We start from the raw sequence: 20,490 nt of genomic DNA on the forward strand, positions 1-20,490 counted from the left end.
AACATGCTTTGTGCTGGGCTCATTTCCTAATGACTTTGGGATTGCTTTTGTGTCCTTTAATACTATCTTATCTTAAGCTGTATTTGGACGCTCTTCCTGTTCATAAAAGAAGTAAAAACTTAGCGGTGGAGTCGCCTCAATGGCTCCCCCTGTCTTTCAACAGAGGGATTGCACCTCTTCCCCTTCAATGACATGCTAACGATGATCTCTTAATCTCCTTTCCTTTTCCAGCTCCCCATAATACGTATTCCTTTTAAACTCTTTTGAGCGCTGTTTAAATAAACAAAGTTGGGTTTGATTGGTAAGTACCGTCCAACTGAGCATATTGCTTTCTGTTTCCCGCTCCCTCCCTCCCTCCCCTTCCACTTCACCATTTCAGCACCCAACGCTATGTTTGGCCACAAGGATTGTCCCGGCATGCAAAGCTATAGCAACCCTCACGAGCCTTGGAATCGTCTGCACCGAACGCCTCCGTCGTTTCCGACTCCACCGCCCTGGCTGAAGCCAGGTGAGCAGGAACGCAGCGCGTCCGCTGCAGCTCATGAACGAGACAGAGATGTAGATAAAGGAGACGCTTCTCTTAGTAAAGATGACAAAGAAAGGTATGAAAAGAACACAACGTCTACGAGCGTCACAAGGGAGACTCCGGGATGGGGAGCCACGCTGAGTTTTATTCCCTCTTTAAAAGATACTTAACTTGTGGTTCCAGGGACCATCGATGGTCAGTGATGATACTATAAATTATTAATCATCATCATAATTTAACGACCCCATAATCCTTTGCGGGGTGGAGTCTGGGCAACTGAATGGAGCTAGCAGAGCGTTTAATGGCCGGAGGCCCTTCCTGTTGCCAATGCGGAGCTTTGTTCAGCAGATATATTCTCATTGTGCCCAGAGAGAGAAATCTCTGCCTCTACCTAGGATTGAACTCATAGCCTCCTGGTTGTGAGGCGAGAGCTCCACCTCTAGGCATCACTCTTACACTATAAATTATCAATAAAGGAGAAGTATTTGTAGCTCAGGGTTGAAATGAGGGGTCCTTGGTACTCTTTGAGCTTGGTTGTTTTCTTGCAGATGTTTCATTACCCAAATTAGGTAACAACAATGCCTGTCAGTAGCACTGATGATGTTACTTAGTTGGGTAATAAAACGTCTGCAAGAAAACAACCAAGCTCAGAGAGCACCAAGGACCCTTCACTATAAATTATCCCTGTATACCGGTATCTCTATCTCTGTCTCTGCCTTTCTATTTATCTACCTATATATGGCCAAAATCTTGTAAAAATGTCAAGATTTTTGCCAGCAGGTTTTGACATGCTTGCTTGAAATCTCACAAGCTTTTGATATTCCTGATGGAACTTCCTGCAAGATTTTACAGGGGAACGCTAACATCCTGCATTCAATTTTGATTTCCTTGAATATGTTCTGGGACGTTACATTGACATGATGCCAACATGTACGATGTTGGTAATGTCCTGAGTTACATCATGGCCCTCAAAAGCTTTTTGATGATGACATGCTTGGCTTAAGAGAACAGGTTGGGAACTACTGTTTAGAAAACAGTCTGGGAACAAGTAAATGTTTTCAGATCTGACGTTACATCTGATGCTTTCGTTTGTAGATCTTCATTTCAATTTCATTTTGTAGGACTTTGTCACTACAAAATATTTAGAGTCAATACTAGATTAAGGTTGCAACCTTTATTCTTTATTTGAACACCTGCTCACTGAACCCAAAATAGTAGTTAGCTTCCATTGCATTTCAAACCATTTAAATGCAGGTAGTCCTCGACTTACAACAGTTCAATTAGTGACCAGTCGAAGTTACAACGGCACTGAAAAAAGTGACTTATGACCATTTTTCACACTTAGGGCCTTCGCTGCATCCCCGTGGTCACATGATTTACATTTGGACAACTGCTTCGTATTTATGACGGCTGCAGTGTCCCAGGGTCATGTGATTCCCCTTTGCAACCTTCTGAAAAGCAAAGTCAGCGAGGAAACCACGATGGTGGTACTAGCTTAATAACTGCAGTGATTCATTCAACAACTGTGGCAAGAAGTCGTAAAATGGGGCAAAACCTCACTTAACAAATTTCTCACTTAGCCACATAAATTTTGGGCTCCATTGTGATCATAAGCCGAGGACTACCTGTATCTTAACGTTCAGTTTAATTTGGAGAATCGATTTACATGAGACTTTACTAGTATATTTGGGCTTTTGGGTTGTTATCATGGGTTGCTGAAGAAGACTTGAAATTTTCCAGAACTGGTGTGGGGAACCAGGAGCACTTAAACTTTGTCTACCATTATCTCTGGTCTCCGTGATAGTCAGAACTAAGTGTCCCAACAATCTCCTTGAGTCTCCGGTTCCTCATCCCATCTCTAGAACAGTACAGACAAGTAAGTTCAACATTTTAAGTTCAATTGTGCTAAAAGGTCAATTAAGGAACCCTGCCCATGTTCAGATGAGGCCTACAAGATCATCTAATTTCTTGGGTGTTCCCCTTAAACTGTTCCTAGTGCTCTCAATATTTCATCTCCTTAACATGGTTTGGCCTGAAGATGCAAAGCTTGTGCATTTTTTACTGATGGATGAATTTACTTAAATTTCTAGGAACGATTCTGCTCAGTTACTACTGTTAGAAGATACTGGATTTGAATTATGTTTAAACTTAAAGGGTCTGTTTAGTTATCTTTCTGTAAACATAGAACAGTATTTAAGGTTCACTACTAATCTTTTTCCTTCTAGTATATTAATTCCTTCTTTTGGGCCTCCGCCCCTTCTTACCCTTTGACCATAAATTGGATGGACAGGTAGATGGATGGCACAATATTTTGTGTAGCATCTTGCCAGGCAATTTGGTTTCTATTCGGTATTATCTGGCAAAGGGTAGAAAGAAGTTTGGTGAGTCTTGAAACCATTTGTAAAAAATAAGAATGTCACAAGAATTAAATGTTTAAAAAATCCAGTAGATTCTATCTAGTCATTTAAAACAACAACAACAACAACAACAATAAGACAGACAGACAGAGATCTGGCCCAGTGGTGGGTTTCAACATTTTTTACTACCGGTTCTGTGGGTGTGGCTTGGTGGGCGTGGCAGGGGAAGGATACTGTAAAATCTCCATTCCCTCCCCACTCCTGGGGAAGGTTACTGCAAAATCCCCATTTCCTCCCGATCAGCAGGGACTTGGGAGGCAGAGAATAGATGGGGGTGGGGCCAGTCAGAATTTTTACTACTGGTTCTCTGAACTACTCAAAATTTCCACAACCGGTTCCCCAGAACTGGTCAGAACCTGCTGAAACCCACCTCTGATCTGGCCCACAGCACGCCTGACATCACTATTGTGGAAAAGAAAAAAAGTCTGGTTCATTGCAATACCAGGTGATGCAGGAATTGAAGAGAGCTAGAGAAAAATAACAAAATATTGTGATTTACCTATTGTGAGCAATTGTGGAGGAAGAAATCAAATGGTTGTACCAATAATAGTACGAGCCCTTGGAGCAATACCTGAAGGGCTGCCTAGATACATGGAAATTTTGAACTTATTAGACCTGAGTATTCCGACTTTGAAAAAAAAACCACACTCTTACTTTGAACTGCCTATATATTTAGATGTTACCTTAACGGCTCTTAGGTCCTTCATTAGGACCCGAAGACTGTTAAGTTCTTATGAGTCCCAGACTGAATCAAATTGAAGATTAAATAATAATAAAAAGATTTGCAGAAGCCAAAGAGCAAATAAGTTTCTGGAAGCTATTTCTGCACTTCTTTGTGTCATTCAATGTACTTAAGAAGATGCTTGTGGGAAGAGGTCAAAAAGGAATGTCTGCCATCATTATATTATCCACACTGGCTTCATCTTTGTCTCTAAATAACTCCAAGAATATCCCAAAGATCATAGTTCTACCATACAGTGGCCCACTACCAAAATCATATGTTTCAAGTATCTCAAAGGTGTCATATCTATAGGGGTATTTCAGAATGCTTGACTGGCTAGACTATTATGTATGATGGAATGTTGTCGCTGTTGTTGTTCAGTCTCTGAGTTCATCTCTTTATGACCCCATGGACCACAGCACCCCAAGTTCCCGTATCCTCCAATGTCTCTCGGAGTTTGCCCAAACTCATGTTCATGGTGTCATTGACGTTATCTAATCATCTCATCCTTTGCCATCTTCTCCTTTTGCCTTCAATCTTTCCCAACATCAGAGTCTTTTCCAAGGAGTCCCCTATTTTCATTAGGTGGCCAAAGTATTTGGCTCAAAGTATTCGAGCTTCTGATGTAGGAAAGGTCTTTGGAGTGAGGATATTATCTATCTGGAACACAAGTATGTGTTAGCATCCCCATTTGGAACTGACACCTTGGTTTATTTTAGTGGTCAACACCACTAAAATAAACCAAGTTTCAGTGCAACCTTACATAGCCTACTGCTATCCAGTTTTCTTGGATTAAAACTCCTTAACATTCTTATATTCAGCGAAAATATGGAAGCGTTTCAGAAAAAAACCCAACTCCAAGTAAAGACTCTGAAGCAAGCATTTTTCAAAGTTCTATTTACTAGAATAGGTAAACGCACATCTGGGAAAACCCGAATCTGAGAGGTCCGGGTTTTCCCTCAGTAAATAAAAACCTCCAAAACCATCCCCTCACTCCTCAGTCGATCACATGCTCCAATCACCATCCATCCCATCTCAAGACCTCACTCCGACCACTCCTCCAGATGTAGGATCGGCCTGATCTTGACCAATGGGAAGAATGCTATTATGTCTAAAGACAATCCTACTAAATCCCCCCTCCTACTTTCCCACACATGAGAAGGTGGCAGCATGGAAGCTTCCGGCCTAATATGGCTTCCAAAGCTGACACTCCTATTATCTCTAAATAACTGAAGTTGTGAATGAGCTGAAAGGTGTCAGGTTAGGGAGGGCTGTTTTGATATACAAATGGCAGGGACTGATAGAAGCCTTCTAGATGATGTTGGAATCTGATCTTTGGCCAAACCATCTGAAACTATAAGGAGCTGGAACTTTGTTATCCATATTAGGCATGTTATAATTACGTAGGACACATTCAAGAATTTGGCTGTAAGCATCTCCATAATCTTTCTTCTGTGTTAATTTTTGTGCTTTTTAATACTTCCAGGGAGACTGTTGAGAAAAGACACTCAAGCCACCCTTCACCAGCACCTATCCATTCTGTGAGTTCCCTTGGACACAGCCGAAGCTCAGTTGAACAGATTAGGAGCCACCTGAACTCAGAAGCTCGTGAAAAAGAGAAGTCCAAAGAGCGAGAGAGAGATCATCCAGAATCACGGAAGGATATCAGTGTTGATGAGCAACACAAGGCAAAGGACAATTACATTTCAGACAAGGAAAGTGTGACCCACGATAGCAGATCGTTGGAGGAATCTAAACAAGCATCTCGGGTGCCTTCACCCTACACCAGGACACCTGCTGCAGAAAGCACCAGACCTAACAGCAACTCAAGTCGGGATGCTGAGAAGAAGAGTGAACCTGCTTATGAGAACCTGAAAAAATCGAGTGAGGTCAAAGTGAAAGAGGAGAGGAAGGAAGATCATGACATTTCTCCGGAAACACCACAAACACACCGGCCATCTGAGCGGCCACCATCCATGCCCACGTCCAGTGTCCATCCAGGCCCTTTAGCCTCCATGCCCATGACTGTGGGTGTCACTGGCATCCACCCCATGAACACCATCAGTGGTCTAGATAGGACTCGCATGATGACCCCTTTCATGGGCATTAGCCCAATCCCGGGGGCCGAACGCTTCCCATATCCTTCATTCCACTGGGACCCCATGAGAGACCCCTTGAGGGATCCCTACAGAGACTTAGACATCCATCGGAGAGACCCATTGGGCAGGGAGTTTCTCCTGAGGAACGATCCGCTGCACCGCCTCTCCACACCAAGGCTCTACGACGCAGAGAGATCTTTCAGGGACCGAGAGCCACATGACTATAATAATCATCACCATCACCCCCTTTCAGTAGACCCACGTCGTGAGCACGAAAGAGGAGCCCATCTGGACGAGAGAGAAAGGTTGCACATGCTCAGAGAGGACTACGAGCACGTACGGCTTCACTCTGTGCACCCCGTGGCCCTGGATGGTCATTTGGCTCACCCAAGTCTCCTTACTCCAGGACTTCCTAGTATGCATTACCCACGAGTCAGTCCCCCTTCAGGACTTCAGAACGGCATCCTCAATAAAACCCCTCCCACAGCAGCCCTGAGTGCTCCTCCCCCTCTCATTTCCACCCTAGGACCTCGGCCTGGTTCTCCCCGAAGGACTACACCTTTGTCGACAGAAATGAGGGACAGGCCACCCTCTCACACTCTCAAAGACATCGAAGCGCGATAAAAAAATGGCCGAACACATCCAAGAGAGAGAACAATTAGACAAACGGATCTTCTTACTCGATAAATGTAGACTTTGGTAATGACCCAGCTGTATAAGATGTACATACCCAGGTGTACTAAGGTTTTTCTTTTCTTTCTTGGTTTTTTTTTTCCAAAAAAAATAATAATAATAATAAATGGTTGGGTTGTATATTATATGTTGAGAAAAAAAAAGTTTTCAGAACCTTTTAGACAAAAGTTGGCACATTTTCTACGTCAATGCTCTTTCTTTCTTACTGTTCCCAACAGAACAAGATGTAAGTCAGTATTTCATCTCCCCTTCAAAATCGTCCCTCTTTCCACCTTTTCTGTCTCTCTCTTTTCATTCTCTCCAGGTTGAAATGAAGAAAAGCAGAATTCCTTTATTTTGTTATCATTATTTTATCTCCCCTGTAAGAGAGTTGTTGAAAATAACGTTATTTCGTGGGTTAGTGGGTCATATATGCAACATGGGTAAGACGAAAGCTTTACTTTGTAAGTATGTACATAGGAAGAAAAAAAAAAAGAATGAGTAACATAATGCATTACTACTTCTTAAACTGTGCTCTTTGCAGACTTTAATTGTGTGAAAGACCGCAGACCTGCGGCACATCTAATGTCATAAGACAGCTAAACCCCTTCAGCTATGCAATTAATTTTGAGGTTTTTCACAAAAGCCTCTTTAACTCAAAGGCGCCTTGTCAACACACACAACCACACATAAAGTCATACTTTCCCTGAACAAACCCACATATCCCTGATACCTTCTGGATGAAGAAATAAGCCATCTTCATCTTCAACAAATAGAACTTGGATCTCACCTATTGTTTGTTTTTCGTACCTTTTGCTAGCTAGTGTTTTCTTGTTTCTTTTTCTTTATTTAATTTGAAAAATGTTGTACAATGTTAGATTACATCCAGCCTCTTCATAGCTGTTGCTGGGTCACTGTGAATCAAACTTTAAAACTCAGTAGACATTTTTGCTGAAATCCATTTAGAGGAGCCAAGCAAACTCTGAATTTAACTCCCAACAATCCAGCCAGCATTGCTGTCTGGGCTGTCCTTCTCTTTAGGCCTTATAAAGTGTGAGCAATGGGTAAGAGAAGGGGACTTACAATCTGCTTCCCCTCTTCCAGGTTGCCCCCTTCCAGATTTTCTGCCAAATTACAGCTTTGAATTAAGAACTACAGAAATTATTAAATAAATGAGAAATTACTGTGTTAATTTCATTGTTATCAAATGACGCTAATTGTCCTAACTTTGCCTATTTGCTCATCCTTGTTTCATCCAACATGTAGAGAGTAAACTTTACTTTCTACATGTTGGATGTAGAGAGTTGGCTGGGGAAGTACAGAAGCTGAAGTCCCCAAGTCTTAAAGTTGCCAAGTTTGGAGACCCCTGGTATAAACAAAGTTTTCTCTAAGTGACAAAATGATTGTCATGAAACAAAATTGACACTTATACAGGCTATTCTGCCCAGGAGATCAGAAAAGGCAAGATAGCAGTCATGACATGATGAATGCCCGACTTATTTTTTTAAACTTTGTTTTTTTGTGTGCAATGCCTATAAAAATAGGTCAGACTTTGATCATGCAATCACAGCTGCCATTTGACTTCCTAACCTCTCTCCGAGATGCCCTTGCAGTTACATGCTTCTGCCAGATTTTGAGGTCAGAGTAGTCAAAGCCCAATAACAATATTTGTACAACAGCCTAAACATGCTTCATATTCACCTTGGTTAATTTTTTTAGTTTTGTGGTTTAAGATGCTATGAAAACCATTTGGTGAGTTTATATATAGTGCAAACTCAAAATCAAAACCCAAGCAAAACCTCCAGACTCTGGCACCTAATTCTCTAATGAAGGTTGGGCAAGTAAGGAAGTGTTGCGTAGAGATTAATGCTGGGGTTTGTAGTCCAAAATCTGGTGGGCAACTGATGGATCTTGGGCATTGCCTTAGTGGTTCTAGCCACCTCCAAAACTTGGCAAACAAAAGGGAACCTGATGCTTCAAGACTTTTTGCAGAAATATCTTCTATTATGTTGGCATTGGTTCTATTTGATGGGAATTGGAGCCCCAAACAACTGCAGTACACCATGTTGCCTGTGTGAGTTTAGAGCTGGGCCTTAAAACATTAACCTCCACTTTTCTAAATGCCATCTGTTGTAAATCTGATACCTCTGGTGCTATATGGACTAGCAGCTTGGAACGTGGATATCTTTGCCATTTTGGGAAAAAGAATCACCGATTTTGGGGTCGGGTACCAATTTTCTTAACCCACATTCAGACTCCAGTTGAACATCCATTAACATGGGGCATAAGCCTTGTTATAAGGATGCACTTTTGACTAGGTGCAGAAGTCTGCTGTTAACGCTTCAGAAACATTGGTAAGACAGTAGACTTACATTAATATTTTCCCACCATCCATCATTGTAAGGTTGAGCACTAGAGGGCCATGGCACTATGTTGTCTGAACTCCCTCTGGGAACATACAGGAGCACCGTCAATATTCCAGAAATGAGAAAAGGCCTAAATTCCATGAGATCAGACAGTCTAGGAGATGTCAAAGATCTCATTTGAGATTTCATGCATTTTCAGGTGAGAAGACTGGAGCCTTAGAAGATGTGCGTATATGTAAGAATCCTAAAATTGCTTGAAATTGGTGCTCCCGTAAGATTTTGGCCATTTAAAAAAGAGTACTCTGCTTGATTTTAGAGGTGTGCATGCCATTATAGGTAGTCCTCAACTTACAACTATTTGTTTAGTGACCATTCAAAGTTACAGCGGCACTGAGAAAAGTGACTTATGACCATTTTTCACACTTACGACCATTGCAGCATCTTCGTAGTCATATGATCAACATTCGGATGCTTAGCAACTGGTTCCTATTTAATGACTGTTGCGGTGTCCCCCTTTTGCAATCTTCTGACAAGCAAAGTCAATGGGGATGCCAGATTCGCTTAACGACCGTGTTGCTACCTTAACAACTGCAGTGATTCATTTAACAACTGTGGCAAGAAAGGTCATAAAGTGGGGCAAAACTCACTTAACCGTCTTGCTTAGCAACAGAAATGTTGGGCTCAATTTGTGGTTGTAAGTCGAGGATGACCTGGACTCAAAAATATGTAAGGATGTTTGCAACTGAAAAAGCTGGCCATCCATCATGAATGATTTGACATTGATTTCTGTAATTATTTTAGCATCAATCAAAGGCAAAAGGAAATCACATGTGTCCATTTTTTTCCTCTTAAGTAGAAATGGTTTTCATATGTTCAATAATTCTGTTTTCCTAAGTGTCTTGATTTTAAATGCTGAGTTCCGTTTTGAAATATTTTGGAGAGAATATGACTTTATCAGAAAGCGTACAATACCTTGCCTCCTAATAATCTGTAAAAAAATATGTGTATGAGATTAAAAGAAAATAGTTCCTTTGGTCTTCTAGTGTTAAAGTGATATCTCAAATTGTTTCTCCTGTTTTGACAAAAAGAAAAAAAAAGTCTATTACAGACCGCTGTTTCTAATGATCAAAAATCTATTTTAGTAGTCAACTAAAAAGTTTTAGTTGTGAACTTCAGATTTTGTGAACTCCAGATGTTGTGCAGTGTTTTTTTTAAGAACAAGACAAAACAAAGCAAAAAAATGAGAGAGAGGGAGAAAGAGAGAAAGAGAGAGAGAGAGAGAATCCTAAAAAAAATATGTACACTGGCACTGTAGTGATAGCTTTCAGTATTGTATAAAAATATTGTTATATACAAATCTTTTTTTGCTGTTTCTCCTGTATGTAATAAAGTCCTTTCTAAATCTTATGTGAAAAAAAAAATCAACAACTCTGAAGCGACATTCAATCCACAGCATGTTTCCTCATGAGCAAAGCCTTGTGTAATGTAAAATCTGTGCCATGTTATTAAAAAATGTGAACTAAATTGGTAGGCATTCTTTCTTTGGTGGGACACGGTTCAGAAGACAAGGATTTGGCAGGAACTCATCCCAACAGACCTCAGGAGTTCGCTGAATGTCTATGGAGATTCTCAGTCATCCAGGTCATGGCTGTCCCAAAGGTGTTTTTTTTCCAAAGGCAACTAGACTTTCTTGGTTTTGCTCGAAGATGTTTCGCTTCTCATCCAAGAAGCTTCTTCAGTTCTGACTGAGTGGTGGTGGGGAACTGAACTGTTCAGTTCAGTCAGAACTGAAGAAGCTTCTTGGATGAGAAGCGAAATGTCTTCAAGCAAAACAAAATCCAGTTGCTTTGGGGGTGGGGGGGGGAAGCACCTTTGGATCAGTTGGGTTGTTGGACTTCAGTTCCCATCATCTTTGACTCTGTGGGGCCAACTAGGAGTGGAGTGCAAAACTGGCTTCCCATCTCTGTCGTATAGGGCCCATTTTCTCTCCTCTCCCTCCCACTCTCCGTTATATTTTATCACAGCAATGCAACACCTTTCCCCAAATGTGCTTTTTCAAAAGGCAACTGGACTTTCTATGTTTTTCCTTGAAGAAGTTTTCACTTCTCATCCAAGAAGCTAATTCAGAACTGGAGAAGCTTCTTGGATGAGAAGCGAAATGTCTTCAAGGAAAAACAAAGAAAGTCCAGTTGCCTTTTGAGAAAGCACCTTTGGGACAACCATAACCTGGATGACTGAGAATCCCCATAGACCAGCGGTGTGTTTCACATTATGTTACTACCGGTTTGCCGTGCGCACATACTCTTCACACATGTGCCTGGCTTCCACACATGCGCCCAGCCTTCCACGCATGTGCTTTGCTTGTGTGGGTGCCTTCCGCGCATGCGCCCAGCCTCAAAAACATGCCTAAACAGGATGGCATAGAGCAGGGGGGGGAACCAGGCCCACCCGCGATTTCTGCTACCGGTTTGACTGAACCGATGTGAACCAGCTGAATACCACCTCTGCCATAGACGATGCAATGATTGTTTATAGTTTGGATTATGTCATATTTAAGCTATTTTTCACTACTGTTGCAAGCTGTGGAGCTGAAGAGATCTCTCTCTTGTCTGGAGGTTTCCTGTCTTTGGGTGAATGATCAGCCATTCTATTCATTTTCTCTTTTCATCCTTGTTCTTAGTCCATCAAAGTCCCATTATATCAAGACATTTTAAACATTATTTGTTCTTTTTAACCTTTAGGAGATGCCAGGAATCTTGGACTTGCAATTCCCTGTTGTGTAACTCTTGAGGTGAAATTTGTGTTAAATCTTAATGTTTACCTGTTTTAAATCTTTCCCTTAAATGCAAGGCCAGACATTGGCAAGACATGTTTGTCATTGATTAAGTGAACAATGTTTTACTCACATTTATTTGTAACACACACAAGCACGTTTATCTCTCATCTCTCTATATACTATCTATTTCTATCAATCTATCTCATATCTATCTATCATCATCTCTATCATCTCTATCATCTATCTAATCTATAATCTAATCTATTTTATCTATCTAATCTATGTTGTGCAGAAGGCAAAGCACATCTATCTATCTATCTATCCATCCATCCATCCATCCATCCATCCATCTATGTCTGTCTGTCTGTCTGTCTGTCTATCTACCGGTATTTATCATCTATCATGTAATTCACAGAAGGCAAATATCCAAAACATGGTTGGATAGTCATGTCTCCATGGCTGAGATCATACTTGATCTTAAATCTGGGTTAATAAAATATAATTGCCATGCTCAAACAACATGCTATGTCCAAAGAAAGAAATCTTATTATGGTTTTACTCCAATATTTAATTTGCAAACAGGATGGTGACTGGGTTCTTAGGATACACTGAAGTAGAAAATACCCAATTCTATTGTAGCATAGTCCAGCAAGATGTCTTCAGCTATAAGCCTTGGCATCTTTCATTGTATTTGGAAGAAAGTGACATACAGCTAAGCCTTGACTTTGGACCAGTCATTCATATGTTTGAAGCGACTGTGGACTTACCTGGGGGCTACTTAGGACTCAGTCGTTGAAATGCCAATGATTCCTCCCCCTTTGCAGCATCCCCACACTCATGTGGTTGTGTTTTACAGAGATTCTATTAAAAGCTGGTAGTTACTTCCAGTCTTTAGCAAAACTGCCCATAGTTACAAAACTTTTTTTTTTTTTTTTTTGCTTAATGGTCTTAACCTATTTTACAATAGGTTGTAAAATTGGGTTGGTTGCATGGCTGACCAATTTGATGACTATTACAGCTAAGGACCACGATGAGCAGGCTTCCTTGTGGTCAAGACAGGGACCACCTGTAGAAACTCATTATAAAGAGAAGCTGAATATCAATTTGGCTCCAAATGCCACCATCTATTTAATACAGACATCTGGAGAAGGGAAGAGCTGCAAGTAGCAATTCCATCTTGGATCTCTGAAGGTAATAGGTCTGAAGATTACCAACAGCCTTGATAGCAGGATATAAATAATTATCCATCTGATCCTCTTGATTATTTAGCAAATGCCCCAATTATGCTAACTAACGTCATTGGCTCTTTATCAAGAAAAATATTAGACATACAGGTCAGTGGTAGGTTGCTCCTGGTTCGGTCTGGTTCTATAGAACCGGTAGTAAAACCGGTGGGAGGCTCCACCCACCCGCCACAATGTCCTCATGGGTGATTTGTGTATGCGAAGAAGTGTGCGCTCCCACACGAGTGAAGCAAGTGCGCACGTGCGCTCCCACTGCGAACCAGTAGTAAATGTAAGTGGAACCCACCCCTGATACAGGTACTCCTTGACTCATGACCACAATTAAGCCCAACATTTCTAAGCAAGACAGTTGAGTTGCGCCCCATTTTATGACCTTTCTTGCCACAGTTGTTAAATGAATCACTTCACTTGTTAAGTGAATCACACGATTGTTCCACACCTGGAATTCAGCATCCAGTTTTGGTCACCGCTTTAGAAAAAAAAGATGTTGAGACTTTGGGGGAAAAAAAGTGCAAAGAAGAGCAACTAAGATGATTAAAGGCCTGGAGACTAAAACATATGAAGAACGGTTGCAGGATTTGGATTTGGCTAGAAGGACTAGGGGGGACATGATAGCAGTATTCCAGTATTTTGAGGGGCTTTCACAAAGAGGAGGGGATCAACTTGTTTTCCAAAGGACCAGAGGGCAGGACAAGAAACAATGGATGGAAACTAATCAGGGAGAGAAGCAACCTGGAATTGAGGAGAAACTTCCTAACAGTGAGGACAATTAACCAGTGGAACAGCTTCCCTTCAGACATTGTGGGTGCTTCATCAATGGTGGTTTTTAAGAAGAGACTGGACAACTACTTGTCTGAAATGATACAGGGCAGTGATGGCTAACCTTTTTGCCATCACGTGCCAAAAGCAGGGGGAGTGCAGGGGGGGTTGTGCGTGTGCGTACCTAGACCCATAATTCTATGCGCCCTGCCCTCCCATGCATGTATGCACGACCCCCCCCACTCCCCCCGCTTTTGGCATGTGATGGCACAGTGGGCCCATTTTTTGCCCTCCGCAGGTTCCAGAGCATTTCTAGGAGTCTGGGGAGGGTGAAAACGGCCTTCCCCACCCCCCAGAGGCCCTCTGGAGGCCGAAAATGGCCCATTTGCCGACTTCTGGTGGGACCGGAAGGCCTGTTTTTTGCTCCCCCCGAGGCTCCAGAGCCTTTCTAGGAGCCTGGGGAGGGCAAAACTGGCCTTCCCCACTCCCCCGAGGCCCACTGGAGGCTGGAAACAGCCTGTTTTCCTACTTCTGGTGGGCCCAAAAGGCCCAAAAATGGAGCTGAGCTCGGGTGCCCACCAATATGGCTCCATGTGCCACCTGTGGCAGGCGTGCCATAGGTTCGCCATCACGGATATAGGGTCTCCTGCTTGAGCAGGGTGCTGGACTAGCAGATTCTGAGTCACATGGTTTTTAAGCAAATCTGGCTTCCCCCATTGACTCTGCTTGTCAAAAGCCAGCTGGGAAGGTTACACATGGTGACGACATGACCCCAGGACATTGCAATTGTCACAAATACATGCCAGTTGCCAAGCGCTTGAATTTTGATCCCAAGGCCAGGGGATGCTGCAAGAGTCCACAAGTATAAAAACCAGTCATAAGTCACTTTTTTCAGTGCTATTGTAACTTCGAAATGTGACTAAATGAATGGTCCTAAGTCAAGGACTACTTGTATTGCATTTCAAAACTATTTCCGGCAATTATAATGTTCATGAATGAATACTGCAGCAGGAGAAACGTATCTGACCATACATTGAATACAAAGATGGGAGCAATGAGAGACCAATATGACAGCGGTGACTTCAACAGAATAACAGAGTTGGAAGGGACCTTGGAGGTCTTCTAGTCCAACCCCCTGCTTAGGCAGGAAACCCTACACCACTTTTTTTTTTTTTTTGATTTATATGCCACCCTTCTCCGGAGACTCAGGGCGGCTTACAATGCATTAAGCAATAGCTTTCATACTTTTGTATATTTATACAAAGTCAGCTTATTGCCCCCACAAACTGGGTCCTCATTTAACTTCAGACAAATGGTTATCCAACCTCTTCTTAAAAACTTCCAGTGTTGGAGCATTTACAACTTCTGGAGGCAAGTTGTTCCACTGATTAATTGTTCCAACTGTCAGGAAATTTCTCCTTAGTTCTAAGTTGCTTCTCTCCTTGATTAGTTTCCACCCATTGCTTCTTGTCCTACATTCAGGTGCTTTGGAGAATAGGTTTATCCCCTCCTCTTTGTGGCAACTCCTGAGATATTGGAACACTGCTATCATGTCTCCCCTAGTCCTTCTCTTCATAAGACTAGACATATCCAGTTCCAACAACCATTCTTTATATGTTTTATCCTTGTCCCTTCATCATCTTTGTTGCTCTTCTCTGCACTCTTTCTAGATTCTCAACATCTTTTTTACATCCTGGCAACCAAAGCTGAATGCCATATTCCAAGTGTGGCCTTACCAAGACATGATAAAGTGGTATTAACACTTCACGTGATCTTGATTCTATCCCTCTGTTTAGGCAGCCTAGGACTGTGTTGGCTTTTTTGGCAGCTGCTGCACATTGCTGGCTCATGATGGACAGGACTACATGGTTTGAGATCCTGGGCAAAAAAGGCACATGGGAGAGAGATAGAGATAGAGATAAACAGAGAGAGAGAGAGAGAGAGAGAGAGAGGGATTGGGAAGTGGGAGGATGCATTCGAGTTCAATCTATATATCAATCCAAGAATATTAATGTTGTCAGAACCTCTGCTAGAGACAACACAATATTCTCCCAAGCAGACCCGCATCCAAAGTTTTGGGCTAGAATTCCCCGCAGGATTTTATTCTCCTTTTCTGCAGTAAGACAGAAAGGCCAGTAGATGGCAGCAGAGCAAAGAGTGTTATGTCCAGAAAAAGCAAATATTTTGTGTTAGGGAAGAGATGGAAGACATACAAATTACCAAATACAGATCTTTACATTGCTCTGAGTCTCCATGTTCACACATATTTTAAGAGGAGGAGGAGGAGGAGAGGAGGAGGAGGAGGAGGAGGAGGAGGAGGAGGAGGAGGAGGAGGAGGAAGAAGAAGAAGAAGAAGAAGAAGAAGAAGAAGAAGAAGAAGAAGAAGAAGAAGAAGAAGAAGAAGAAGAAGAAGAAGAAGAAATAAAAATAAAAATAAAAATAAAAATAAAAATAAATAAAAATATTGGTCATATAGCAATTTTTTGGAGTTTTGCAGCCCAGATATTCTATTCTATTCTATTCTATTCTATTCTATTCTATTCTATTCTATTCTATTCTATTCTATTCTATTCTAAATAGAAAAAGGAGAAGGAAGAAGAAAAGAATGGAAAAAAAATATTTGTTTACATCAAGACAACAGGGAATTCCAAATCCCCTGGTTCCTTCCTAGTCACTCTGCAGTTTAATGTCTCTTGCAAGATCCTTCAGCCATGCCATCAAATCTCTATGGTGCAGTTGCCGAAATTTAGGAATGCCATTTTATTTTATTTTTATACTATGTTTATTTTATAAGTAACTCAAGGCAGCAAATATACCCAAAACTTCTTCCTCCTCTTATTTTTCCCACAACGACCCTGGTGAAGTGAATTGGGCTGAGAGAGAGTGACTGGCCCATGGTCACCCAGCTAGCTTTTATGCCTAAGGCGGGACTAGAACTCAGAGTCTCCAGGTTTCTACCTTGGTGCTTTAACCACTACACCAGACTGGCTTTTTTCATACAAAGCTGCAAGAAATACACACAATTGAAGTTACAGCCAAACACTAGAAATTCTGCAAACATCTAGGCCAGAGATCTTCAAACTTGGCAGCTTTAAGACTTGTGGACTTCAACTCCCAGAATTCTCCAGCCAGCTATGCTTAAAGCTGCCAAGTTTGAAGGCCTCTGATCTAGGCTGTTCTCAGAAAAATCTTGATCCTGTGTCCTTAGCCATGAAAACTGTAGATTACCATTCCAGGTTACTAGAAAGGTTCCTGGTCATTGGTACATAAGCAGCTGTCACTATTTTTACCAATCTGATTTGGGGTCAGGTGCGATCCACTACAGCAAATGGATATATCAGGACAGCCCTAATCAAGGATTATGTCAGGGTTCCAAGTAATAGATCCATTGCAAGCAAGAACTCCGAGGCAGGTGAATTCCTCAAAGAATAGCTTTACTGGAAATATCAAATTGGCACATATCTGGTGAAAACCAACTCTGAAGGGCCCCTTGGTTTTCACCTAAATAAAAGTAAAAGTTTTTCCCTCAACCCCAAACATGGCCCAATTACTGCATCATCCGCTGGTCTGGTGACATCACTTCCCCTTCCGTCGGCCAGGTGTGAGAATGTCCTTGGTTCCCAGGAGAAAGTCTTGGGAAAATATTTTATTTTGACTACACAAGCCCAGCTATCTCTAATTCCCCCTCCCTATCCCTTACTCCTTTTGTGGCCCGCCAGTGACCAGCAGAGCTGGCAGCAGAGTCAGACAATGAGGAGGTTGGGGAGGAACATGGGCCAGTCCTGGGGGTTGGCAAAAGCTCGGATGGGGGCTCTGCATCAGAGGCAGAGAGGGAGCTAGACAGCAGTGAGGCAGAGGAACAGCTGGAGCCTGTTCCCAGCGTGTGCATGTGCAGAGCTGCCGGAAGATAAGAACAACTAAGAAAGCAGGGTTGACTTGGGAGTAAAGCCACATCTTGGAGGTGATTGGCCCCTCCCATAGGAAACAAAAGAGGAGCGAACGGGGAGGGGGCTTTTGCAGGAAACAATTCGTTCATTCCGTGACTTTCAGAGACTCTGCCAAGTTTGGCCTTGTTCTGCATTTGGAAACTAGTTACTGTACATGGAAGCTTTCCAAGCAAGATAAGGTCTGTGTTGATAAATATTCCTTTGAAAAACTGTTTGAACAGGCCTTGCTGACTGTGAATGAAAGGAATTCACAGTCGTGTAAATAAAAGAGGTTTTGCCGCAGTGGTAGGTTGTTCCCGGTTCGGTCCGGTTCTATAGAACCGGTAGCAAAATCGGGGGAGGCTCCGCCCACCCACCATGACGTCATCATGTGTGATCTGCGCATGCGCAGAAGCATGTGCGGGCAAAGCAAGCACACATGCGTGCTCCCATTGCGAATCAGTACTAAAGGTAAGTGGAACCCACCCCTTTTTTGTGGGGGACCAAGACTCTGCTTCCTACGTTTTAAGGGAGCCTAGGTCAGAACAGCTCCAGTGTGGCAACACTGAAGTTCCAAAATGGCTTCACCCAGGTCAGCTTCAGTGTTGACAGATTAGTTGCTTTAGCCTACTATACCAAATAGGTTGAGTAAATAATAATTAAGCTAACCAAAGATGAGAAAGTGACACAGGGATAGCCAAGGGATGCAAGCTGTTGAACTTTGCACTGTGAAACACAATAGTTTTTTCTTAAAACTGAGTAATTCAGTATGTAGTAGTATTTCAGGCTGCATCCAAATTTAGTTACAACAAGCTAAAACTACAAAACCCTCAACTCCTCAGAGGTAGGACACTTCAGCTGACAATATCTTTGAGGCTGTACTGAGTTGTAGCTCACCAACATCTGATTTGTTCCACAACTCATGTCCCATACTATCTAAAAAGGTTAAATCATGGCAACTGGACAAAAGTTTATTACAAGAGATGTTTCATTACTCATCCAAGTAACTACTGCAGTCAACATGAAAAATGTGGGCAGGCAGAGAGTCAGCGAGTCATTGGAATGAACCAACTCTTGCCATACAGCAGAGGTCCTCAAACTACGGCCCGCGGGCCAGATACAGCCTGCTGAAGCCATTAATCCGGCCCGCGCGGGACCACAAGGCTGCTCCACCCACATCGCCCCACCTACCCGCCAGCCCCCACCTGCCTTCTGGAAGCCAAGAAGGCAAAAATGGGACCCACGGAGTCCTCGGGAGGCCAAAAACGGGACTGTTTTTGGCCTCCCCAGCCTCCAGAGAGAGAAAGAGAGAGGGAGGGAGGGAGGGAGGGAGGGAGACACACAGAGACACACACAAACAGAAGTCCCTCACACACACCCCAAGGCAGCCATATCCCTTCACTAACCACCTTTCCACCCCCAGGAGCATAACAAATTAAAGTTTAATTTGTGTGTATTGTTTAATGGACTGCTAAATTGCCCATTCCCACCCAGTCACATGACTACCTAGTCATGCCCACCCAGTCGGTCCGGCCCCCCAACAGTCTGAGGTACCATGAATTGTCCCCTTGTTTAAAAAGTTTGAGGACCACTGCCATACAGATTGCGGGGGGGTGGGGGTTCTCCCCAAAATGAAAAGCAACATGTAAATGAAGACTAGATCATCCAGGCCAAAAGCATCAAAAAAGGTTAAATCATGGCATCTGGACCAAAATTAATCAAAACTGAGACATTTCATTACTCATCCAAGTAACCTCCTGCAGTCTGTATGGCAAGAGTTGGTTCATTCCAACAATTCTCTGATTCTCTGCCTAGCCAAAATTTCCATTTTGACTGAAGATGAGTAACAAAAATGTCTCAGTTTTAATAAACTTTGATCCAGTTGTCCATGATGTTGGAAGAAATGTCCATCTGGGTTCAGTTCCAAGTGGGGAGAAAGACACTGGAAACATGGAAGCTGTTTGGAAAGAGGGTTTAATGGTGGACAAGACCACATGGTTTGAGGTCCTGGGCAATCGAGCACCTGGGTGAGAAAGAAAGAGAAAGAGAGAGAGATTTATACCCTTTCTTGGGCCCCGCCTTGAAGCTTCCTGTTCCTGTGTAAGAAATGTATTCTGATTGGTTGTCAGACTCCCATGGGCCCATGCAGGGGTAAATTTGTAGGTTGTCTTAAGTCCCAGGCTTGGTTGAATCTTGTTAGGTGATGTAATGAAGGGGCTTTGGGCAATTCCTATTATGGCTTAATGCAGGGGTGGGTTCCACTTACCTTTACTACCGGTTCGCAGTGGGAGCACGTGCAGAAGCTTATGCACATGCGCAGATCACCCATGATAACGTTGTGGTGGGTGGGCGGAGCCTCCCACCGGTTTTACTACCGGTTCTATAGAACCCGACCGAACTGGGAGCAACCCACCACTGGCTTAATGGCTTTGTCCTGGTTTGGATCTTGAGTGAGGGCTAATCCTATCACCCTGGAGCTGAAGGTCTTTTGTAGATAAGGTGGCCCAATATTTTGTTTTGTAGATAGGTTGGCACCAGTCTTTCTGGGGCTATTAACAAAGGTGGGGGCTGCTTTCCAAGAGCATGTTTCTCCTTTTCTCATCCAGGGAGGTATAATATTCTGCCTTTTTAATATTTCCTAGAATATTTCATTCTTCTAGGAGAGGGGTGGGTGCTAACTTCCTACAATGATTTAACCTTTTTAAAAGATACTTTTGGCCTGGATGATTGAGTCTTCATTTACATAATACATCATATTCCATAGATTTCCACAGAAGTACTCTAAGTTGGACTCTTGACTTAGATCTGTTAGATGTTTTGTGCCAGCCATGGCAGTTTCTTAAAAGGCCACCAGATGGGAGCAAAGAGGCACCTTTGATTCCACTGGTGGGTCAGGGGGCTCCAGCCCCTGCAGCCCCATTGGGGAGAGTTAATGGCCCTCCAGCCCCCTCACATCAATTGGTAAGGGAGGGGCCTGGTGCCCC

The 20,490-nt window shown here is 42.8% G+C and overlaps 1 protein-coding gene across 16 annotated transcripts in view; it reads left to right on the forward strand.

Annotated features, from left to right (window-relative positions):
• The window catches only part of AUTS2 (activator of transcription and developmental regulator AUTS2), a 1,102,353-nt gene extending 1,092,028 nt beyond the window's left edge, over positions 1-10,325 (forward strand). For all 16 annotated transcript variants that reach the window (XM_087889442.1, XM_087889478.1, XM_087889448.1 and 13 more), the window contains 2 exons: positions 380-602; positions 5,151-10,325. In XM_087889442.1, the coding sequence (XP_087745568.1) occupies positions 380-602; positions 5,151-6,387 (1,460 nt within the window). In that variant the 3' untranslated portion in view covers positions 6,388-10,325. The remainder of the gene's footprint in view (positions 1-379; positions 603-5,150) is intronic.
• The last annotated feature ends 10,165 nt before the right edge of the window (positions 10,326-20,490 follow it).

This window comes from Pantherophis guttatus, chromosome 1, assembly GCF_059756535.1.
Source record: "Pantherophis guttatus breed Tessera chromosome 1, ASM5975653v1, whole genome shotgun sequence".
Lineage (NCBI taxonomy): Eukaryota > Metazoa > Chordata > Lepidosauria > Squamata > Colubridae > Pantherophis > Pantherophis guttatus.